At 44.8% G+C, this 25,571-nt stretch overlaps 1 protein-coding gene across 8 annotated transcripts in view; it reads right to left on the bottom strand.

Annotated features, from left to right (window-relative positions):
* SACS (sacsin molecular chaperone) overlaps nt 1-25,571 on the bottom strand; it is a 244,919-nt gene that overhangs the window by 76,904 nt on the left and 142,444 nt on the right. For 7 of the 8 annotated variants that reach the window (XM_054015428.1, XM_054015429.1, XM_054015430.1 and 4 more), the window contains one exon: nt 9,560-9,710. In XM_054015428.1, coding sequence (XP_053871403.1) covers nt 9,560-9,710 — 151 coding nt within the window. Of the gene's footprint in view, nt 1-9,559; nt 9,711-10,292; nt 10,431-25,571 lie in introns of those variants that run through there. The other variant, XM_054015433.1, reaches the window with a different exon arrangement.

Below are 25,571 nucleotides of genomic sequence, written 5' to 3'. Positions count from 1 at the left end.
CTGATATATATTCCTGGTGATTCAAAAGGGCTAACCTCCCAAAAATGAGAAAAATGAGCTAAACCGATTTGGAGTTAAAAATTAGACAGAAAAATGTGAATGAAAATTAGGACTGTTTTAAGGAGAGTTTATTAGCGGGCCAAAAAGCCACAATTCCACAATCAAGAAAGATGACAACTTTGGCTAAAAGTCCATCCTGGTTCAGTGCTGAAGTGATGGCAGCAATTAAAATAAAGCAATATTTAACAAGGGAAAAAGAGAGAAATATAGCAATCAATATGAATTAGAAGATATGAAGTGCAGAAAATTGATAAGGCAAGCTAAAGCCATTAGGGAAAAATCCACAGCTGCCAGTGCTAAGAATAATAAAGAGTTAAAGTATATTAGAAACAAAAGAAATCCAAGCAATCCAATAGGCCCATTATTAAAGATGAGATGGTAAAATTGTTAAAGGCAGAAGTGTTAAATTAATACTTCTGTTCTTTATTTGAAAAGAAGCTGAATCATTTACTCCCCACACATGAGGATAATAAAAGACTTTCTAGTCCTTTCGTAACTAAGAAGGATGACAACATCTGCTATGGATAAACATTTTTAAAATTAGCAGGTCCAGAAAACTGGCACCTAAAAAGTCCAGAAAGAGTTGGCTGAGGAGATCTCTGGCCCACTGATGTTAATTTTTAAATAAATCTTGGAATGCTGGGGAAATTCTAGAAGACTGGAAGAATGCTAATGGGGGGCCACTCTTCAAAATCAAGAGTGGATAAATTTCTGTAAGATATGCTGTATCTATACACAAGATATTGGGCTCGACATAGTGGTAGCTGGAGGAAATTTAATGGCCTATGTTATAGGTCAGACTAGAAAATATAGTAGTCCCTTCTGACCTTAAACTCTATAAGTCTATTTGCCCCTGACTCTCTATGCCAACGTTTGTAATTTCAAAATCATATTTTCCTCATTATAAATGTTTTTTCTCTCCTTGTTTGTGCTGTGAAAAACCCATAATCAGGGGAAACTGACTATAGTTAAGCTTTTATAGTGAAGCTGACTATACACAAAGTATTGTCAAATGCACAAAGCAAACAAAAAAATAAACTTTTTTTTAATCCTTTTCAATCACAGCAATTTTAAGTACTACATGTAACAATAGCAGATAAAAAAAAATCAATGGCAGAAGTGTTATACTTAAGTAGATGCTATCTTTGTAAAGTGTGCCTTTACAATAGTTAAAGTTTATGCCCGGAATCTTTCAAACACTTATTGTCAGCGGCAGCCTTCTCCCAGCTCCAAAGCATGCACTGCCACTCCCAGTTTTTTGCAAGTTTTATTTTCTTTACAGATGTTAGCAAACAGAAAGAGTCTTTTAACTCCTTCCTTAGCCTGAGGCATAGACGACTCATGCCTCCTCATACTGGAGGGGCACAATCTAAAGGGGAGGACACATAACTGCCCCACATGTTTCTTCATCCCAACAACCCCCCTGCCCTGCACCCAGCCGGGGGCTGCCATTCTCTCCCCACCCCGTGTTACCTGTGGGCGTGAGGAAGGGGAGGGGAGGCTCTCTTCTTCTCCCACTTCGCCCCATCCCCCCACCCCCACCCCACCCTCTGTGGCACATTCAGCCACTCTCCCTGGCAGCTGGGCCTGGGCAGGGGGTGGGTCGGAGCTGCTTCTCACATGGCTCAAGCCAGCCACTCAGGGTTGCTGCTCTGTGCATCACAGCAGCTGCCTGAGAGGGCCTGGCAGTGCCCCCACCTGAGCCCAGCTGCCAAAGACAGGGGCAAAGCGAGCTGGAAATGTGCTGGGGGGAGAGCGGGGGCTCCAGGTCTCTCAGCTCTTGTCGCCAGAAGATGGGCCTGGGGACAGTGCCCAGCTGCCAGGGACAGGGACCAAGCATGCTGGGGGGCAGGTGCAACAGGAGGACAGAGCCCCTCTCCCTCCCTGCCTTGGCAGGCCAATCTGGGGGGGGGGGGTGGGAACTTGACCCCACATGCCCCCACCAACACGTCACCTCTGGCAGGCTTCAGGGCCACCCCTCCCAGAGGTCTCTGGTACTTCTTCTCCTGGCAGCTTCCCAATTTAAGTCAACTCAGCTCCCTTCCTGCAGTGGCAGCCCTAGGATAGCTTCTCTTAGCCCCCGGCCCCTTGCTCCAGGGACCCCCACCATAGGAGCTAGCTCTACTTCAAAGTGGCTGCCCTCCCCAGAGAGCAGCCTGTCTCAGTTCTATCCCCCAACTGCCCGTTAGCAAGCTTTAATAGGCCCACGTGCAGCCTCTTTTAGGAGAAGTTTTTAAACTAAGGGCTATGGGAAAATAAGGGCGCTCTTTAAGGAGGCGTTTTTAAACTAAGGGCTGAGGGAAAACTGACAGGAGCAGAGGGACATACAGTTCAGACAGAGACATCCCATAGGGGAGGATCTATTAACTAGGATTCTCTATATCCTAGTAAAGAGAAGAGGATAGAAGTTGATAAAGTACAGGCAGAAATTGAAGAGACACAGTCAAATGAAAGAGAGTCCCATTCAATTACATCACATGAAGGCAGACAACTAAACAAGGACAAATTTTATAAGTGCTTGTATACAAATGCTAGAAGTCTAAGATGGGTGAACTTGAGTGCCTGGTATTAAATGAGGATATTGACATAATAAGCATCACGACCTGGTAGAATAATGACAATCAATGGTATACTGTAATACCAAGTTTCAGGGTGGTAACCGTGTTAGTCTGTATCAGCAAAAACAGCGAGGAGTCCTTGTGGCACCTTAGAGACTAACAAACTTATTTATGCCCAAATAAACTTGCTAGTCTCTAAGGTGCCACAAGGACTCCTCGTTGTTTTTGTAATACCAAGGTACAAAATATATAGGAATGACAGAATAGGTCATACTAGTGAGGGAGTGGCACTATCTGTGAAAGAAAATGTAGGCCAAATAAAATAAAAATCTTAAATGAATCCAACTGTACCATAGAATCTCTATGGATAGAAATTCCATGCTGGAATAATAAAAGGATAGCAATAGAAATATATTACCGACCACCTGATCAAGATGATGATGGTGATTGTGAGATGCTCAGGGAGATTAGAGAGGCTACAAAAAACATAAAAATCCAATAATGGGGGATTTCAACTATCCCCATATTGACTGGCTACATGTCACCTCAGGACAGAATGCAGAAATAAAGTTTCTAGATTCCATTAATGACTGCTTCTTGCAGCAGCTAGTCCTGGAACCCACAAGGAGAGAGACAATTCTTGATTTAGTCCTAAGTGGAGCAAGGATCTGGTCCAAGAGGTGAACAGAGCTGAAACACTTGGTAATAGCAACCATAATATAATTAAATTTAACATCTCTGTGTGACGGAAAATTACCAAAGAAGCCCACCACTATAGCACTTAACTTCAGAAAGGGTAAGGACACCAAAATGCAGAAGCTACCGTATATACTTGTTCATTAGCTCGTTTGTTTATAAGCCGACCCCCCAAGATGGATAGGAAAAAATAGCAAAAACTGTATGACCCTTTCATAAGCCGACCCTATATTTCAGGGGTTGGCAAACTTTGGCTCCTGGCCCGTCAGGGTAAGCCACTAGCGGGCCTGAACGTTTTGTTTACCTGGAGCATTCGCAGGCATGGAGCCCCTCAGCTCCCAGTGGCCGCGGTTTGCCGTTTCCAGCCAATGGGATGTGCAGGAAGTGGTGGCCAGAACATCCCTCAGCCCGCGCCACTTCCCGCAGATCCCATTAGCTGGGAACAGTGAACCGCGGCCACTGGGAGCTGAGGGATCCATGCCTGCGGATGCTCCATGTAAACGAAATGACAATGTATTAGATATTCAATTCAATAATTCCATAGAGCTTAAAATCATCAAATTTTGGTGTAGACCCATTGATAAGCCGACCCCTGCTCTTTGATGCTTCACTTTTTTACCAAAAATATTCGGCTAATGAATGAGTATATACGGTAGTTAAATGGAAATTAAAAGGAACAGTCAGAAGAGTGAAATGTCTGCAAGCTGCATGGAAACTTTTTAAAAATACCATAATAGAGGCTCAAATTAATGGTATACCCCAAATTAAAAACAACAGTAAGAGGACTAAAAAATGTCTCCATGGCTAAACTACAGAGTGAGAAAGGCAAAAAGGCATCCTTTAAAAAGTGGAAGTCAAATCCTACTGAAGAAAATAGAAAAGAGCATAAACTCTGGCAAGTCAAAAATAATTAGGCAGGTCAAAAAGGATTTGAAGAACAGCTAGCAAAAGATTCATACACTCACAGCAAAAATTGTTTTAAGTATATCAGAAGCAGGAAGCCTGCCAAATAATCAGTGGCGCCACTGGATGATGAAGAGGCTAAATGAGCGCTCAAGGAAGACAAGGCCAATGCGGAGAAATTAAATGAATTCTTTGCATTGGTCTTCACTGCAGAGGATGTGAGGAAAATTCCCACACCTGAGCCTTTCTTTTTAGGTGACAAATCTTAGGAACTGTCCCAGATTGAAGGGTCAATAGAGAAAGTTTTGGAACAAACTGATACATTAAACAGTAATAAATCACCAGGACCAGATGGTATTCATCCAAGAGTTCTGAAGGCATTCAAATATAAAATTGCAGAAATATTAACTGTATGCAACCTATCACTTAAATTAACTTCTGTACCAGATGACCAGAGGATAGCTAATGTGACGCCAATTTTTTTTCAAAAGCTCCAGAGGCAACCCTGGCAATTACATGATGGTAAGGCTAACTTCAGTATCAGGCAAATTGGTAGAAACTAAAGAACAGAATTATCAGACATGTAGATGAACACAATGTTTTGGGGAAGAATCAACACGGATTTGTAAAGGGAAATCATGCCTCAACCATATATTAGAATTCTCTGGGGGACTCAACAAATATGTGAACAAGGATAATCCAGTGGAGATAGAGTACTTGAACTTTCAGAAAACTATCAACAAGGTTCCTCACCAAAGGCTCGTAAGCAAACAGTCATGTTATAAGAGGGAAGGTCCTTTCATGGATCAGTAACCGGTTAAAAGACAGGAAACAAAGGGTAGGAATAAATGCCCAGATTTCAGAATGGAGACAGGTAAATAGTAGTATCCCCTAGGGATCTGTACTGGGACCAATATATTCAATATGTACTGTTCAATATATTCATGAATCATCTGGAAAAAAAGGGTAAACAGTGAGGTGAGGATTCAAGTTTAGGTGAGGTGAGGTAAAAAGTTTGCAGAGGATACAAAATTACTCAAGATCGTTAAGTCCAAAGCAGATGACAAAGAGTTATAAAGGGATCTCACAAATCTGAGTGATTGGGCAACAAAATGGCAGATGAAATTCAATGCTGACAAAGGCAAAGCAATGTACTTGGAAAACATAATTCCAACTATACGAACAAAATGATGGGTGTTTAAATTATCTATTAACACACAAAAAAGAGATCTTGGAGTCATTGTGGATAATTCCCTGAATACATCCACTCAATGTGCAGTGGGAGTCAAAAAAAAACTAATACAATGTTAGGAACCATTAGGAAAGGGATAGATAATAAGACAGGAAATATCATAATGCCATTATATAAATCAATGTTATTCCCAAACCTGTGTGCAATTCTGGTCACTCCATCTCAAAAAGATACATTAAAATTGGAAAAGGTACAGAGAAGTGCAACAGGGGAGCTGGGCTTAGCTTAGCTATAGGAACCAGCTACCCTGTGACACTTATGAATATGAGTAGCTTTAAAACAATAGTTCCGTTGAGTTCAAGGAGACCACTCATGTGCATAAATTGACTCATGTACGTGAGCATTTAGATCAGGCCTGCACAACATGCGGCCCGCGGGGGCTCACTGTGCGGCCGCAGGGGTTGAGTAGGTGGGCTCACTGTGCGGTCCGCGGGGGGGTGAGTAGGCAAGCAGCGGGTGAAGGAGGGGGGCTGAGTAGGCAAGCGGGCGGGCAGTGGCGGGGAGTGAATAGGCGAGCCGGGGGAGGGGGGCTGAGGAGGCGAACGGCGAATCGGTGGCTGACCTGTTCTACTGATCTGGTCTGGCTCCCATCCCCTCTCCCAGGGCCAGCTCCAGGCACCAGCAAAACAAGCAGGAGCTTGGGGCGGCACATTTCTAGGGGCAGCATTCTGGCGCCAGCCATCAGAGGCGCCGACTCCGGGGCATGGGGAAAAAGTGCCCCCGCCGCCCCAGCTTGCCTCCACTCCGCCTGCTCCCCTGAGCGCGCCGCCGCCGCCACTCCGCTTCTCCCCTTTCCCTCCCCGTTACTTCCTGCACCCCCCCACCCTAGCTCACCTCTGCTCCGCCTGCTCTCCTGAACGTGCCACCGCTCCGCTTCTCCCCCCTCCCTCCCAGGCTTGCTGTGCGCAAAACCGCTACTTCGCACAGCAAGGCTGGGAGGGAGGGAGGAAGGAGAAGCCGAGTGGCGGGGCGCTCGGGGAAGGTGGCAGAGGTGAGCTGGAGTGGGGAGCGGTTCCTCTACCCGCACCGTTACTTCCTGCGCCCCCCGACCCTAGCTCACCTCCGCTCCACCTGCTCCCCTGAACGTGCCGCTGCTTCGCTTCTCCACCCTCCATCGCCTGAGAGGGAGGGGGGAGAAGCGGAACGGCAGCACACCCAGGGGAGCAGGCAGAGCGGAGGTGAGCTAGGGCGGAAGGTTGCGGGGGGCCCACAGGAAGCAGTGGGGGGGGGGAAATGCGGCACTCCGGGGGAGGAGGCAGGGCTGGGGATTTGGGGAAGGGGTTCGGAAGGGGTGGAGTTGGGGCGGGGCCGGGGGCAGAGGGGCACGAAAAAAAAGGGGGGGCAGCCAAAATTTTTTTTGCTTGGGGCAGCAAAAATCCTACAGTCGGCCCTGCCCTCTCCAAGGGTTGCAGCTGTCTGGACGTGCTTGCCTTCCACACCTTCCTCATTCACACCTCATTCATTCAACAGGGCAATTGATTACAAAGTTGGGAGGAAGGTCTTATTCTACTTTTAGCAAAAAGACATTTTCCTTTTACCCTAATTATACTACCTTAGGGGCACGCTATAACAAATTATCAAGGTTCAATATTGCTGTTTCAGTGGGGTGGCGCTGGGGAAGGAGGGTTTGTTCCAAGGGGCAGGTGGCGCTGTGGGGGGTGGGGGGAAGGTGTGTTTCGGCAGCGCTGGTGGGGTTGTTTCCGTGGGACGGGTGGCGCGGGGGGGGGTGTTGTGTTTTGGGGGGGGGCTGGGTGGCGCTAAGGGTGGAGGGTTGGCGGCGCTCGGGGGGTTTCGGCCCTCAGCTGTTTTCTTTGGAGTAATATGCCCCTCAACGCTTTACGAGTTGTGCAGGCCTGGTTTAGATGATCTGACTTATTTTTGGGATGAAAGCTATGATTGATTGGAAGCTGACTGTAATAAATTAGGAATACTGTTTCTTCACTGGGCTTTTGTGTTGTTTACTGTATCCATATACTGAGTTAATTCAATAGCAGATTTGCCAGGAAATGCATTCAGAATGGGGAAGGGGTGGATCCTGATACACACTTCCTTGCAAACACTTTTAGGCCAGTACAAAGGCATTTGATTCTCTGACTCTAATCAAACTGGGCTTTAAAAAAAACCACCTGTGGGAAGAGAAAACAAAGACTAGATTTAAAGGAACACACTTCCTTAAGGGGACAGATAAGGTTGAGCTAAGGTGAACCCAGACTCCAGAGTTTGGGATGCCTGGGGTAAGACAGGCCTACCTACGACTATAAATAAGATAGACAAGTGTAGACCTTTTATTGTTTTAATAACATCTTCTCTTATGTTATGTTTTATTCCTACTGTTAAGTTTAAACAATACTTCATTTTAAGATGTCTGTTTGGGGTCACTGCTGGCCACAAGCTCTTGAATAGAAGAACAGTAGATACTCAAACCCAGTCAGAGCTATTGTGGTAATACAGTGGATACACAGCCTGGGATCTAGTCTAAAAGTGGGAGAATTGCATGATTCTACTACAGGGAGACAGAAGCACAAGGCCTCATACCGAAGGGGGGATGCACTCAGAGAGGCCAGAAAAGGGGTCACAGATGCAATTAGCCCTGTCACCATGACAACTTACACTCAAGATTATTTTAACTGACTAGATCTGTCATCTATAAATAAAGCAAACTTCATTTTATTTTTAAAGGGGAAAAAGTTTTACAGCAGATCATTCTACCTACTCAGTGTATGTGACAGTGGGAGAATCTGGCCCTAAGCAACTAGAGTTGAAAAGGTTGAAAATAACTTTTATAATTGCCATGATAGAGAAGAAAAAAACTCTATTTATATTCTTAATTATAAAACCAAAAATATCAGACTAACTATTCAAGACTCTTTAGTGACTAAATGTTTCCAACCAAAAGTCATAGTTCAGTAGTAATGCCAACCAAAAAAAGTGTTGCTCAGACTCTTGGCTTCCTGTTGCATTTCAGAGGGTGATGTGCTAACACCTCTTTCCGGTGCCACAAAATGGAAACGGAGGGCTGAGGAGAGTAAAATCAAGAAACCTGTGACCAGTGTGGATTTGATTTAAATCACTAGTCAAAAAGACTCGATTTAATCATGGTTTTCTACATAAAGTGCATTCTTGTTGGTTGTTATAACCTTAATACATATTCTTCACAACTCAGAGATAGATGTAGGTTTTATTTTTAGAACATCTCCAGACAGTTTGCTGTTGAAGAAAAAAATCCAGAATACTTAACGTTGTTGTTTTAGTTAAATAAAAAAAATTAAATGTCTATGTCTGGTGATGTTCTCCTCCTAATACAGCATGGCAAGAAAATCCTCCAAATATTAATGATTAATCTGTTGAATTGGAGATAGTTCACCTCCCAATGACTTCATAAATATCTGCTTCAATTACCTTTGGTAAATGAAATAATCAAACAATCATTCATTTTCTGATATAGCTGTAAAACTAATCTGAAAAGTTTTCAAAATAAATCATTGTTAAAAAATGTATAGTGTGTACCTTCTAAAAATGAAACCTATATCTATCTCTGAGTTGTGAAGAATATGTATTAAGGTTATAACAACCAACAAGAATGCACTTTTATGTAGAAAACCATGATTAAATCGAGTCTTTCTGACTAGTGATTTAAATCATGATTTAAATCAATTTGGTTTAAATCAAATCCACCCTGCTCCAGATGCTCCTCTAATATAAATAATCATCAACAACTATCTCAATGCTTTCCTTGCAATAGGCTACTTCATGCATGCACATACAGCTCTACCCCGATATAACGCTGTGCTTGGGAGCCAAAAAATCTTACCGTGTTATAGGTGAAACCGCGTTATATCACTTATACCACTTGCTTTGATCCGCCAAAATGCGCAGCCCTGCCCCCCCTCCCCCCGAGCGCTGCTTTACCATATCCAAATTCGTGTTATATCAGGTCGCATTATATCAAGGTATAGGTGTATTATATTTAATGCTTTAAACATTTAAACTCTGCATTGTCTTCATCAGGGAAAGCAGGGATGCTTCCAAGGCAACGTGTAAATGGTCTATCAGTCTGGCAGCCAATCACAGGTCACAGAAGGACACTCACCTCTCTCCCAAGGTGCCACAACTGCTGCTCAGCGACAGGAAACCCGGTTTCTGAATTAATTAATGCCTTTAGGTGTCCGACAGCCGCAGAAGGCGGCACCCCGAATGTCTTGCAGCCCAGGCAGTCATGGAGCACGGTCACCCTGGCCAACCTGCGGAACACAAGGCAGAGGAGCTCAGGGTGGGAGGTGACAGGAGAGAGCTCCCGCTGTCACTAGCTCACCCGTGCCCAGCTGGGGGAGCGAGGGAGAGGTCCCACCTCGCCCCTAGGGTGACCAGACATCCCGCGATTATCAGGGCCGTCTCAATATTAGGGGCTTTGTCTTGTATACTCAACAATACCCCCGCCCCCCAAAAAGTGTCCTGATTTTTCACACTTGCTACCACCCTACAGCCAGGCAGCATCAGCCTGGGCTTCCCCCACAAGCGCTGAGCCGCAGGGAGGCACCGACAGGCGGGGCCCTTGCAGGCAAAGACGCCGCTTCTCGGGAGAGAGGATGAAGCTCTGACCGGCACCGGACCCGCTGGCCTTGGAGGCACGGGCGGGGTGACGGGCATGGCGAAGGCTCCGGGGATCCCGAGCGCTCCCTGCCCCCTGTGAGGCTGCGACAGCCGCCGCCGCGCTCGGGCGGGGAGGAGTCGCCGAAGCGGAACCCGGCCGGAGGGCCCCGCTCCGGGAGCCGCCTCCCACTCCCGCCCCGTGCCGCAGACCCACCGCCCTGCCCCGCACTCACATCCCCCCGCGGCCGCGGTCACTCAGCGAGGAAGCGGCCGGGCGCGTCCGCCGCTCAGTGACAGCTCGAACCCGCCACGCTCGCGCCCAGCGGCCCCGGGCACAAAGAACCGTTAGCTGCGGCACCCGCCGGGCCCTGTCCCCCACGCGGCGCCGCGGCTCCACACATGGCCAGGGGGCGGGACTGAGCACGGGCGGCCCCCAGCGGGGACGGGCCAACACAGATCTCTGCAGGGGAGGCGGCTGTCACACCAACCTCCTCCCGCTGTGAAGGGAAACCAGGCTACCGGGGACAGGGAACTGCCCTCGCGGGAGACAAACGGCTCCTCTCGCAGGGCCGACAGTGACACACACACTTCACACAACAGGATCCTCTCCCTTCCCCCCCCACCCACACTACACTAGACCCCCTCCCCGTCGCCACAGATTCACACACAACACAGCAGACCCCTCCCCATCCCCACAGACTCACACACCCACACAGCAAAATCCTCCCCATTCCCACAGACTGTGACACACACCACAAAATTCTCCTCCATCCCTATAGACAGCAACACTCACAGCAGTGTCTTCGCCCATTCCCACAGACTTTGAAACTCACCATCAACTCCCTGCATCCCCACAGACTACAACTCACAGCAAAATCCTCCCCCATCCCCACAGATTGTGACACACACAGCAAAATCCCCTGCCGCCAGAGATTGTGACACACACAGCAAAATCTTCCCCGTTCCACACACAGACACAACACAGCAAAATGCCCCACTTGTCCCCGCAGTCTGACACACACGTGCAGCAAAATCCTCTTTATTCCTACAAAAAGAAGAACAGGAGTACTTGTGGCACCTTAGAGACTAACAAATTTATTAGAGCATAAGCTTTCGTGGACTACAGCCCACTTCTTCGGATGGCATCCGAAGAAGTGGGCTGTAGTCCACGAAAGCTTATGCTCTAATAAATTTGTTAGTCTCTAAAGTGCCACAAGTACTCCTGTTCTTCTTTTTGCGGATACAGACTAACACGGCTGTTACTCTGAAACTTTATTCCTACAGACGACTAGCACATGTACACCAAAATTCCCTACCCAACAGACTGCAACCCATCCAGCAAAACCAACTTCTTCCCATCCCAAAACGCTGCAACACTGCAAACACAGACAGCAAAATTCCCCCAACCCATTCCATCCCAACACAATGTGATACAGGGCAAAATCCTCCTTATCCCCACAGACTGTAATACATGCTGCAAAAAGTTTTACAATTCCTAGAGTGAAAGAGCCTGCAACATTTTAAAATCCTCCTCCTCAAAAGAATCTATAATGTATACACAAGTTAAATACAGTACTCTTCATCTGTATCTGTAGAAGCATATCTGATTATCAGTTCTGACAAAGATAAACTCAGTATATGAAGTGGAAAGAGGTGAGGAGGGGTGGCAAAGGTCACTTTATCTCATATCCTTGGCCAGCCTGAAGCATATGTTAGACCAGCCTCAAGAGGCTGTTCCAGCAATCAAGAAAAGCCAGAGTGCAACAATACTCTAGTCAAGACCCCTACAGTGAAAGGCTTATAAGTAAGGCTACGATTTTTGTCATGGATATTTTTAGTAAAAGTCACAGACAGGTCACAGGCAATAAAGAAAAATTAATGGAAGCCCATGACCTGCCCCTGACTTTTATTAAAAATATCCATGATAAAATGGGAAGGGACTAGGCAGCTGCGGGGTGGCTGGGAGCTCTGGGGTCCCCACAACCCGTGGGGGCTCAGAGCTCCAGGGTCTCCCTCCTCCCTCTCCACCAGTGGGGAGTTGCGGGAATCCCCCTGCCACCACCGCAGTGGGGAGCTGCGGGAGTCCCCCTGTAACCCCATGGCGGCCAGGGGCTGCAGGGGTCCCATGGCCCTGCTGCAGTGAAGGGAGCTGCGGGGGGTCCCCCTGCTGCCACAGCAGACAAGAGCTACGGGGTACCCGCCCTGTCTGCGGCGTCTGGGAGCTTGGAGGCCCGCTGCCTCAGGTGGCAGGAGTACCTCACAGCTCTTTGCCGCTGCAGGAGGCGGCGGGACCCTGCAACTCCCAGCCACCAGGGCAGAAGTCATGGAAGTCTTTGGAAGTCACAGATTCCATGACTTCCGCGATCTCCATGACAAAATCATAGCTTTATTTATAAGTGAATGGCATAGAGCTGCTACGCTGGCTCTACACCACCCAGGGAAGCCCCTCGGAAAAGAGAGAATCTTTAGTGGCCATATCCAGCAAATTTAGGCCCCTTTAGGCTGCACTGATGTAGCTGCGCTGCTGTAGCACGTCTGGTGAAGACGTGGCATGTGGATGGGTGAGCAATCTCCTGTCGGCATAATTACTCCACCTCTGCGAGAGGCGGAAACTGTGTCAGTGGGAGAGGATCTTCCGCCGACATAGCACAGTGTGGACAGTATGTAAGTTGATGTAACTTACATATGTGGAATGTAATTCCCTGAGGTGGAATTTGTCTAGGACACTTTAGTTAACAAAGACCTACTCATGTAAATTGCCATGGGATATGGACTGATCACAAGTACTCAGAATCTCAATTTTAAGTCTTGTACAAAATCTGCAACAATTCTACTGCTTTGTAAGAATATTGGTGTCATCAGCTAGTTGTTTTTATGCATTTTTTTAAATAAGAGAAGCAAAGCAACAAACAGGACAGACAAAATTGCTAGCGAAGCATGGCCAATTTTATAATGCTTTCATTGACACAAGCTGATACTTATAGTGCAATATACATAAAATAATCTCTTTATGGTAGATATACTTTCCTGTTGTAGATTTTTAGTATTGGAATGACAGTGTTATCTCATGATTGGAGCAGGGCACTGCAGAACTTCTAAATTCTGTTCCTAGCTCTGACACTGGCATAGATCTTGAAAAAGGTCACTTAAACCTCCCTGTCCCTCAGTTTACCCATCTGTAAAATGAAATGACACTGACTTATTTCACAGTGGTTTTGAATTCTTATACACTTCTCAGCATGCCAGCTCCATGGTGTGGAGCACACATTCCCAAAATGAAGGGCAATAAGGGACACTCACTTGTGCAACAAAAATCACAATGTGGGGCCTCATTTCCCAGCTTTTGTCTCACTTCACTGCCCCTGAATGTTTATGGACAATAACCTTCCAGTTTCTATTCCCATTCTCCATTGCCTCTCATTTTCCCTCTATCACTCCTCTTCTCCTCATACTCCATTTTCCCTCAAATGTTCCCTTTTCTCCACCTCTTTCCATTTCCTTCAAACACTCATTAACCATCTAGCCTCATTATTTTAGGCAGCCAAAGGTTACTAGACATCCTCCGTGGTCCCCATCAACAGACCATGAGCCCTCACCCAGAAGAAAGATGTATAGGCAGCATCAGCCTGGAGATATCCTGGCTCTTGAAGGGCAAAAATACACGAAGAGAAAGAGCTATGAAAAAGCATGTCAAGATCTAGAATGTTAATGCATTTGCTTATGAGGAATACAGTTGATTAGTGTTCTCAGGAAACAGCTTGGATTTGAAGTTTGCTTCAGAAATGACAAGTCTTCATCCATGAATTGGTACAGTTCATCTGGTGTTAGGGAGATACAAATTAGTTAATTAGCTCTTTTTGCTAATTCAGTTATCTGTAACCAAGCTCCTTATCTTTTTGCGTGTTAGCAATAATGATTGATTAACTCTTTTTCCCTGAAATGTAACAATGGGTAGACATCTTTAAATAGTGAATCATCCCTGAAAAGTGACTGTATAAAAACTGTACCTTCTGACTCAGAAGTACTCCTGGTATGTACTCAATACTATCTTCTGATTTTAGTGACAAAAATAATTTTTTACTGGTTTTTATTCCTGTTAGCACTGCAGAGACAACACAGCTTTGGAAGAGGGAATGGAATTCTACTCCTTGTGTACCATCAACAAAATCGTTTACTAAATCATTGCACTGTGCAAACCCATTGAAGATAATGGGTCACATAAGTAAAATTTGGTTTGCAGAACCTTTATTACTGATGATCATATATTATATGAGAAGGAAAGAACCCATTTGACTCTCACAACCCAGAGTGAATTCTCCAGGAGTGGCATTTAAAAGAAACATCTTTTTACTTCTAAACTGAGTACAGTTGACTTGGAAATTATTGAGATAATAAAACACAAAAATCCCAGAATGGCATTTTTACAATCACTTTTCAAAGTAGAACAGCACTTTAATTTTCAAAATAAATATGTAAGAGAACATTTCCTTTAAGACTGGGTGGCTATAAAAAAGGAGTTCTGCTTGGCCAGTGCTATAGAAATTGGGAGATGTTAAACACAATCAAGATATGTGGAAACAAAGTCGTAGAGTATGAATGCAAAATATATAGAACCCTCTGCAATGTTGTCATATTGCTATAAAATGAAATGAAAGCAATCCTCAGAATGGCCATTTCCTTGAAAATAGAAAACTGTAGATTTCAAAATGACTAAGCATATTCATACTCATCTGGAACAACTGTGAACATTGGCAAGGTTTGCTGCATTGGAAGATGTGAGTCCCTTCCATAAGCAAGAAGGGATATTACTGTGCAGAAACAGATGGGAAGGAGTCTGAGGAAAGGAAGAGTGAATGGGGCCATAGAAACAAATATTATTGGTGTCAAGTATCAGAGGGGTAGCCATGTTAGTCTGGATCTGTAAAAAGCGACAGAGTCCTGTGGCACCTTATAGACCAACAGAAGTATTGGAGTATTGAAGTATTTAAGTATTTGTCAGACGACTGACAAAGTGGGTATTCACCCATGAAAGCTTATGCTCCAATACTTCTGTTAGTCTATAAGGTGCCACGGGACTCTTTGTCAAATATTATTGGGTTACTAATTCAACAGGAAGCGTACTGCAGTAAAAGATATGCAACTGCAGCTGCTAAGATTCTGCAGTGCTAGCAGGCAAGTAATGACTCAACAACCACTTTTAGATTTAAGACAATGCACTACTAACAAAATTAAAACCTTTTAAAACACAGTAAGCATTGCATATTTGTTTTATACCTAATTTCTAAGCCAATTCCTTAAGTATTTATAACAGCATTTTTTTTTAAATTAGAATGTTTAAACATTTCAAATTAACTAGAGATGACTGACTGTACTAATCAGTGAAATCTTTGTCTGGCTTATGCTTTACTGAACAGCAAACTATAGTACCATATTTACTAATCTAATTTCAAGAAGCCTGAGAATAAATCTACCACTCTCTGATGACACATGCACACTCTTTTTAGGGAAAAAACTGGAAAAAGTTGCAATCAAACCATTAGTTTGGATTATACAAAGCCAGATCATTTATAGGCTAAATTCTGCCCTTATTTGTTCCCTGTGGATCCCGATTGACTGCAGTTAAGGTGGAAGAGAAGATGCATGAAGGCAGAATTTGGATCTAAGTTATGCCTTACTTGAACTGCTTCAATAACAGCAAACAAACGAGAAAGCTCATTTTCTTAAAGAAAAAATAGAATGGAAGATTATATTTGTGGTATATTTACTTTTAATAATAAAGGACAGAGTCTGGGTTGTGAAAATGTCTGATTTAAATAAGGTTTCTGGCTTTTACCGGGTTTGTTACATAATTTAAATCTTTTTACTGAAAACATTTATTATGGGTTACTCCATTTTATGTGTAATCAATATTCCTAGTCTGCATGCACTCATCATATCATCATATGGTTCCATTACATTCAGATGCTGAGCCACTTCTAAGTGGTTGTGGCACTAATAAAATATATAATGAAGGTGGAAGCTTTGTTCCTCTTCCTTTGGGGAGCTGATGCACTTCTAAATGCATGTATCCATGCCCAAATACTAAAAGTACGGATGCATTAGAAGTACTACTACTACAAATAATAATAATAATAAAAAGATTTAAGGGCAATGGCTAGCAGTAGTTTTTCCTTTCCACTACATGGTTTTTGTTGTCTCAGTTACATATAACTGACAAGGGAGCAATAACTATTTATATTTTAACATAAGCTACCTCCTTGATGGCAGATTACAAATACCAGTGGAGAGTGTTTAAGAGATCATAAATCTTGTTTCACTTTACTACCTGCGTACAAAATAAAAAGCAGAGCAACGGGGCACAAATCAGTATAAAAAAATAAAAACCTTCTAGTGAGTTTCTGAGCAAAAACTTACTTTCAGCTCTGACCCTAACATACATTGACAGACAAAAAGCTCTCAAAGTTTTTTAAGGCCCACAGGGGAGGAACTATGTGCAGCCCTAACTATGGAGCAGTTAATGTATCTCCATAACAAATATTAAATTGCTGAAAATCACGAGGTTTATTTATTCAAATAAGCTCAAACAACAACAAACAACTAGTAAAAAAGACTTGATGTTCCAAATTATGCAAAAGAGCAAACTACCAGAATGGAGGATAAAAATAATTTCATAAATTGCTCTTTGGAATATTGTTTTGGGAGAGATTGTAGTGCTGCAAGTAGTGTAGCTAGCATACATTTCCTGTCTATAATACAAAGTATTATTCAGGCCCATTTTCTATGATAATAACAGCCACGAAATGACCCCTTCTGTTATTACTTCAAAAGTAGGTCTACACTGCAGGCTTGCCACATATTGTGCTGTGCATTTTTTTCCAAACTCCTGTATCATCCCCACTCAAAGCCACGCCATTCCCACAATTTCTTGTATCTGTATCTTCTGGCCCTTCTGCCTACTTGCTTCAGAGTCACCCTCTATGCACTGCTACCTGCCAATTCACATAACCTTGCTTGGAATTTATTTCATTTTCAACATCCTGCTCTAGTTTCTGAACAATTCAGTCCAGCTCCATCTTCCACAGAAGATGCTAGCATGCTGTTAGCTGGCTGGAGGAGCACATGGGAGTTCGAATTAACCTCATGTGCAAAAAGCCTCCAGACCATGATCATAAAAGGAGCTCCAAAAATATACATCTCTATGAGACTATCTCAAAGATACTGGGAGATGTGGGCATCCACCAGACTGTTGGGTAGTACAGGGAGCAGATGAAGCAGCTATCCCACAAGGTCAAGACTGGAAATGGCAGGTTTGGCAACGTTAGTGTTCACTGCTGCTATGAGCAGCTTGACCAGGGTTGCCACTGCCCCAAGCACAGAGCCCACCATCACCTCTGACATGCTCCTGAACTCGGATGGCCTTGTTTTCAGCCTGGCGGAAGAGGGGTATGGGGGGTAGCAGCAGATGAGATGATGGTAGAGTCTCAGTCCCAGGAACAGGCAGCAGAGTTTGGCCTGTTGGGCTTGTGGACATTGAGGGTCTATTTTTGCAGCTGGACCTAGGGAACAGCCTGGAAAGTATGCAGCACAGGGTCAGTATCTGAACTGAAGCCTGGTAAGTGTTACCTGCCATATTTGTTATTGTCATGATGAAAAATGTGCTTTTAAGAGAGAGGGATTTACAGGTTATGCTCAAAAAAACTACCATTATGGAGGATGGTGCACGCAATAGAGTGTGTTTTGCTTCGAATGAGGGTGAATGTGACACTCTATACCTCAGGGGAACACATCTGTAACCCCCATATTCATCATTTGTATATAATTGTGATATTTCATACAAAGTATGCCATGTAAGGTATTATGGGAAAGGCTATGAGCTATTAAAAGACATTGTTCTATCCAAATATGTATATTATTAGTGCATATGAAGTTATAATTGTAATATATGGAGATATCCTATCTCCTAGAACTGGAAGGGACCCTGAAAGGTCATTGAGTCCAGCCCCTTGCCTTCATTAACAGGACCAAGTACTGATTTTGCCCCAGATCCCTAAGTGGCCCCCTTAAGGATTAAACTCACAACCCTGGGTTTAGCAGGCCAATGCGCAAACTACTGAGCTATCCCTCCCCCCATAAAAGTGTGTTGTTGTTGTTATTATAAGATTGTGTGGTTGGTTGTCACTAAAATATGCTGTAAGTTAGGAAACCGTCCAGATATTAGCTCCTCAGAAAAAACAAGGGAGCTAACCAATGCCTGGATAGGTGTCGAACAATCATCAGCAGCCATTGTCCAGCAAAGGAGTTACAATTCAATGACTAACTTGCATAAGGCCATGACAGAGGAATTGCTCAACCTTGCCTGGTGACTCAGCAATGCCCACCAGACATACCTGGACTTGTTTTCTCCATGGAATGAGGATGTAAAATAGAGGACAGAAGCTCCATGGTTTGTCCTGTCTCTTCCCCCACCTACGCTGAAGACAACGAGAACACTGGAGCTGAGGAGAGTGGTCCCAAGGCTAACAGGGAGAGCCTGTGTATGAAAGACTGTACCCAACCTGCAGTATCCAGTGGGGTGAGAAAAACTGCTTAGTCCAGATATTGCTTAGTCTAATAAGGTTGAGAATTTAGACTGCGTTTTATCTTTTATTTTCTTTTGGTAACTACTCTGACTTTTTGCCTATCACTTATAATCACTTAAAAACTATCTATTTGTAATCAATAAACTTATTTTAATGTTTATCCTTACCAGTTAGTTTGACTGACGTGCTTGGTAAATCTGCTCAGGTTACAAAGGGTGGTGTACGTCCCCTTTCCATTGATGAACTGGTGAACCAATACATAAAATTGCATTGCTCAAGAAAGGGTCTTGAGCAGTGCAAGATGGTATATTCCTGAGGTACAAGGCTGGGTGCTTGGGGGGATTTGGCTGGTGCCTTTCTCTATGTGATTCGTGAGTGATTCTGGGATCATTCATGCAATCTAGCTGGGTGTGCGGTTCCAAATGTGGTTGTACCAAGTGGTAACAGCACCTGGAGGGGTTTGCTGCTTCTCACCAGTAAGGCATTGTTAGAGACAACCCAGAACAGTGAGTTAAGGGGGCACAGTGTCCCACAGTCCCACGGTTGTACCTCGGGGATCCCGTCACAATGAAGCGATAACTTTTCCATAACCTACTTTCTTCTTGTTCCTTCCCATCAGCATGTGTGATCCAAGAAGAATGCCGAGTGAAGGGAAAAAAATTAAAACACATAACTAGCGACTCTTTCAGCCTATCTTCATTTAAAAAAATGCAAAACAATTAAAGGGTTACAAACCTAAGAGAAATGAGTGCATAACTTTGCAACTACTGCTCTTCTGTAACTCGGTCACACTAATGATATAGAGTTATACCTTGATTAGCAGAGCACTTTCCCAGACATCATGGATTATAAGTCCCTTGGACTTGTACAAAGTGGTAAAGTCCCTTTAGGACCTCAGTCCTTGTCCTTTTAATTCTTTCCATTTGCAGGACACTACCTGGGTCCCGGTCTATGGTGGGGGACAGCACAGGAGAATCCACACTGATGCTACCAAGCCTCTGCATCTTAGTGTAGCATCCTGTTAATGTTCACTCTAATTTCCCTCCACTCCTGACAGATGATGCTTGAAAAATTTTCAAGAAGTTGGAACTCTAGTTAGTCAGTCAGATTCCTGGACAGGGCAAACTTGCTAGGGCAACCATGGTAATTTACTAAACCTTTCCCCCTGTTGATATGCTGCTCAGTACCACATACTAAAAAATCTCCTTTTCATAAACAGATGGGATCCCACCACTAGCCTGGACAACTTCCTTTTTCCATTTTGGTACTTCTGAAATATTTATGTCTCCTAGGGTTTCTCCGGCCTGAAACATTGTCAGAATCAATTCTGGTAACAGTGCCCTTTTTACAATTTCACCCCATCCTCCCTCAGCCAAACACAAATTTTAAAAAAATAAATGAATATATAATTCTTACCACAGTGAGTCCATGGACTGCCTATGTTAGCAGGAGGTTATGAACAAGACAATGCATAAAGAAGTAAGAGAAGCACTCCAAAATAATAAAAAGTTGCAATCTGGCTTTATATTGATGCAGAATGTGAAGTGGGGGGATTCTTTCCTCTCCTTCCTCCCTGTACCACAATGACAAAGAAAAAAATATGCTCCTTCATTGTCTTGGCAAGCATTTTCACCTTAGGTGGACCAACCTTCTGACCCAGAACTCTGGAGGACAGGACTGTCCAGAAGCAGGGGAAACACAAGAGGGCCAAGGATGAGATGTTTGGTGGTGTGGTCTGCACAAGTGAAGAGTACCTGGAGCTCCAGAGTGTGAAAGAGGAACAGGACATGCAAAGGGAGGATAGACTGCTCAACAAACTCCTCAAGGAAGAGCAGAGGAATAGAGGACAGGACCATCTGCTCATGGAAAGGCTGATCAACTTGGTGACCAACAGGGTGCAGCTGCCAGCTCCAGTACCAGCTCCACAGCTGCGCCCTTTGACAGCTTCACCGATGCCCACAGAATCTCCCCCATGGTATCACATCCTGCAGCCAGTGCAGGCACTGGAAAACTCTAGGGTTGGCTGAGTCATTGACAACTCTATGAACTGGAGTGGACAAATGTACCTGTGCTCTCCATCCCCATGCTATCTACAGCCCCATACAATCCTTTGCAGCCACATGCAAACCAGGCAACACATTCTGCCAGAGGGAAGGAGAATAGGAGGAGATCTACAGACAGCTGCTTCCACTTCCAGTGAGACTGACTTGTGAGGCTTGGAGTTTGGGGTTCATACAATTTCATTGTTTTACTCTGGTTTTGAATGTTTTGCACAGACACACGTACACTTCTCTTCACACTGCACACTTGATACTTCCTACTTGTGAAGAGGAAGCTGTTACGCCTGTAATGGTTTAACTTTTTTTTTATTCAGTTGTTTGGTTAATAAATTGGTTTGGTTGTACAACAGGTTGCTGTGTGGGTTCTTGTAAAGGAAGATGGACGTAGGAAGTTGTTTCATAAATTTTTAATTAAGTTGCAAAATCTCACACATCACACGAAACCCACAAAACCTATAAAAACAACAAGGAGTCTGGTGGCACCTTAAAAACTAACAGATTTATTTGGGCATAAGCTTTCGTGGGTAAAAACCTCACTTCTTCAGATGCATAGAGTGAAAGTTACAGATGCAGGCATTATATACTGACACCATGGAGAGCAGGGAGTTACTTCACAAGTGGAGAACCAGTGTTGACAGGGCCAATTCAATCAGGGTGGATGTAGTCTTTCCAACCACACACTTAGCCCAGCAGAAGAGTCTGTCCTATCTCGGGGACTCTCTTTCTGTCCCACCATCCCCACGAACACGATACAGTCCTGCGGTGATCTGGAAGCCTACTTTCGTCGTCTCCGACTCAAGGAATATTTTCAACGCACCATTGAACAGTGCACTGACCCACAGGAACCCTCCTACCAACACTACAAGAAGAAGAACTCTGCGTGGACTCCTCCTGATGGTCGAAATGACAGACTGGACCTCTACATAGAGTGCTTCCGCAGACGGGCACAGGCTGAAATCGTGGTCAAACAACATTACTTGTCCCATAACCTCAGCCGTACAGAATCCAATGCCATCCACAGCCTCAGAAACAACTCTGACATTATCATCAAAAGGGCTGACAAAGGAGGTGCTGTAGTCATAATGAGCAGGTCGGAGTATGAACAGGAGGCTGCCAGGCAACTCTCCAAGACCACATTCTACAGGCCACTATCCTCTGATCCCACTGAGGAATACCAAAAGAAACTACACCATCTGCTCAAGAAATTCCCAGCTACAGTACGGGAACAAATCTACATGGACACACCCCCAGAACCCCGACCAGGTGTATTCTATCTGCTACCCAAGATCCATAAATCCGGAAACCCTGGACGCCCCATCATCTCAGGCATTGGCACTCTTACAGCAGGATTATCTGGCTATTTGGACTCTCTCCTCAGACCCTATGCTACCAGCACTCCCAGCTATCTTCAAGACACCACCGACTTCCTGAGGAAACTACAATGCATTGATGTTCTTCCTGAAAACACCATCCTGGCCACCATGGATGTAGAAGCACTTTACACCAATATTCCACATGAGGATGGACTACAAGCTGTCAGGAACAGTATCCCTGATGAGGCCACAGCACGCCTGATGGCTGAGCTTTGTGACTTTGTCCTCACCCACAACCACTTCAGATTTGGGGACAACTTATACCTTCAAGTCAGTGGCACTGCTATGGGTACCCGCATGGCCCCACCGTATGCCAGCATCTTTATGGCTGACTTAGAACAACGCTTCCTCAGCTCTTGTCCCCTAGTGCCCCTCCTCTACTTGCGCTACATTGATGACATCTTCATCATATGGACCCATGGAAAGGAGGCCCTTGAAGAATTCCACCTGGACTTCAACAATTTCCACCCCACCATCAACCTCAGCCTGGACCAGTCCACACAAGAGATCCACTTCCTGGACACTACAGTGCAAATAAGTGATGGTCATATAAACACAACCCTATTCCGGAAACCTACTGACCGCTATACGTACCTACATGCCTCCAGCTTCCATCCAAGACACATCACACGATCCATTGTCTACAGCCAAGCCCTAAGATACAACCGAATTTGCTCCAACCCCTAAGACAGAGACAAACACCTACAAGATCTTTATCAAGCATTCGTAAAACTACAATACCCACCTGGGGAAGTGAGGAAACAGATTGACAGAGCAAGACTGGTACCTAGAAATCACCTACTACAGGACAGGCCCAACAAGCACAATAACAGAACACCACTGGCCATCACATACAGCCCCCAGCTAAAACCTCTCCGGCGCATTATCCACGATCTACAACCGATCCTGGAAAATGATCCCTCACTCTCACAGAGGCAGGCCAGTCCTTGGGAGGCAGGCCAGTCCTCGCTTACAGACAACCCCCCAACCTGAAGCAAATACTCACCAGCAACTACACACCACACCACAGAAACACCAACCCAGGAACCAATCCCTGTAGCAAACCTTGTTGCCTACTCTGTCCCCATATCTACTCTGGCGACACCATCAGTGGACCCAACCACATCAGCCACACCATCAAGGGCTCATTCACCTGCACATCCACTAATGTTATATATGCCATCATGTGCCAGCAATGCCCCTCTGACATGTACATTGGCCAAACCAGACAGTCCCTCCGCAAAAGAATAAATGGACAAAAATCGGACATCAGGAATGGTAACATACATAAGCCAGTAAGTGAACACTTCAATCTCCCTGGTCATTCTATTACAGATTTAAAAGTCACTATCATTGAATAAAAAAACTTCAGAAACAGACTTCAAAGAGAAACAGCAGAATTAAAATTCCTTAGCAAATTTAACACCATTAATCTGGGCTTGAATAGGGACTGGGAGTGGCTGGCTCATTACAGAAGCAGTTTTTCCTCTCCTGGAATTGACACCTCCTCATCTATTATTGGGAGTGGACTACATCCACCCTGATTGAATTGGCCCTGTCAACACTGGTTCTCCACTTGTGAAGTAACTCCCTGCTCTCCATGTGTCAGTATATAATGCCTGCATCTGTAACTTTCACTCTATACATCTAAAGAAGTGAGGTTTTTATCTATGAAAGCTTATGCCCAAATAAATCTGTTAGTCTTTAAGGTGCCACCAGACTCCTTGTTGTTTTTGTAGATACAGACTAACACGGCTACCCCCTGATACTTGACCACAAAACCTATAGTGGCATAAAACCTGTAACAAGTTGACAGTTGTATAATACAGCAATAAAAATTGATTGCAGGTTGATCAAAACTGTTCAAATCATCACCTCATTACAGGCCCCATTACAGCATCATAGCTCATTCACACCAGCTTGTGGTGCAAGCATGCAGGCACACAAAGCATCACTTATTTCCCTTGCCTGCCTGGACCCAGCCCAAGTGATCAGTGCACTTTCTGGTTGCCGATATTGGGTCTGCAAACCATTAGTGTCTTGAATCCACACCATGCAAACATACTCGCCTTTATCCTTGCAGAGTGCAACAGGCCACAATCATATGGCCGCAGTCAGCCACACTGAAATCCAAATGGTTTTGTAGGCAAGTGCCATCTTGCCTTCAGCTTGTGAAATGTGCAATCCACCACGATCCCACAATGAAACTTCCTGTGGCAGGTCCTCTGATGTCAGGGTATGGTTTCATGAGCCATGGCAGAAGTGCATAGGAGGGGTCTCCCAAAATAAGTAATGGGCACCAACACCCTCTTGATAACAACATTAAGAAGGAATAAGGTCCCTCTTTGTCCCAGCATGTAAATGTCAGATCTCCTCATCACCTGGCATCATGTACCTTTTTGTACTTCCCGTATTGGTGTTCATGAATTTGCTTCAGTGGTCAACCCAGGCCTGAAGAAGCAGGGATTCGAACCCTTTGCTATACACATATTTGCTTGCTCCTTCTGGTGGGAAAATTATGGGCACCTGTGCCATCAAAATAGCCTCAGCCCAGTAGGGGAACCCCATTCTTTTAAAGCCAGCTATTATTTCACAGGATTAATCACCTCACAGACCTCCATTATCACAACCCTGATAGTTAACTTTCCAACAACAAACTGGTTTGCAACGGCCTCCAGAGGGCAATTGAAACTTGCTTCTGTACTAGTAAGGCCTCCCTAAGGAGGCCTTACTAGTGCGTTGTGGCACTAGAGAGTCAGGGCAAGCTCCTCACACAACTCCCTGAAGGTCTCCTTCCTCATGTGGAAGTTCTAGAGCCACTGCTGGTCATCCCAGATCTCTATGACAATGTGGTTCCCACCACACTGTGCGAGTTCGATCTTCTCCTGCACCAGAAGCAGAATGTATGGCAACTGCAGCAAGTACCATGTCTGTCCAGTCTGCCATGAATGAATCGCCCTATAAGTCCCGCCATCTTCCGTGTTTCAGAAACTGCTCCTGAAATGCCACCCAGAGTCTCACTGAACATCTATTCCATTGCATAAAAAGTTCACCCATGGATCAGCTCATCCAACAAATCTATGGCTTGTTCCCTAGCTGGAATGGGCATGAGGAATGTGCAGAGCCAGAAAAGCCTCCGCTAAATGTGGCGGGCTAAAACCACTTGCTATCCAGCAAGGACAGACAAGTTCTCCCATAATACACCACACACCAATACATAGAGCAGCTCCAGTTGGTGAGGTGCAAAGAACCCTGGGATATAGCTCCAGAAATCCTAGTGCCAAACACATGTGCCTGCAGCACTAGTTTATTGGGCATGGGGTATGTGCAGCTCTCCAGTGTGGCCCCTCAAACTCACCAAGGTCAACACCAGGAGCAAAGAGCTGTTTACCTCATGGTAAAACTAAAGGCCCTGCCTTTATTAAGTTTTTACCTCAGGACAGCAGCTCATGTGTGTCAATTACCCCAATGTAAAAAATACACCTTTTTTAGCAGTGAAG

This window comes from Malaclemys terrapin, chromosome 1 (assembly GCF_027887155.1).
Source record: "Malaclemys terrapin pileata isolate rMalTer1 chromosome 1, rMalTer1.hap1, whole genome shotgun sequence".
NCBI classification, from domain to species: Eukaryota; Metazoa; Chordata; order Testudines; family Emydidae; genus Malaclemys; species Malaclemys terrapin.
The sequence above is the reverse complement of the archived record's forward strand: the minus strand, read 5'-3'. Positions and strand labels throughout refer to the sequence as shown.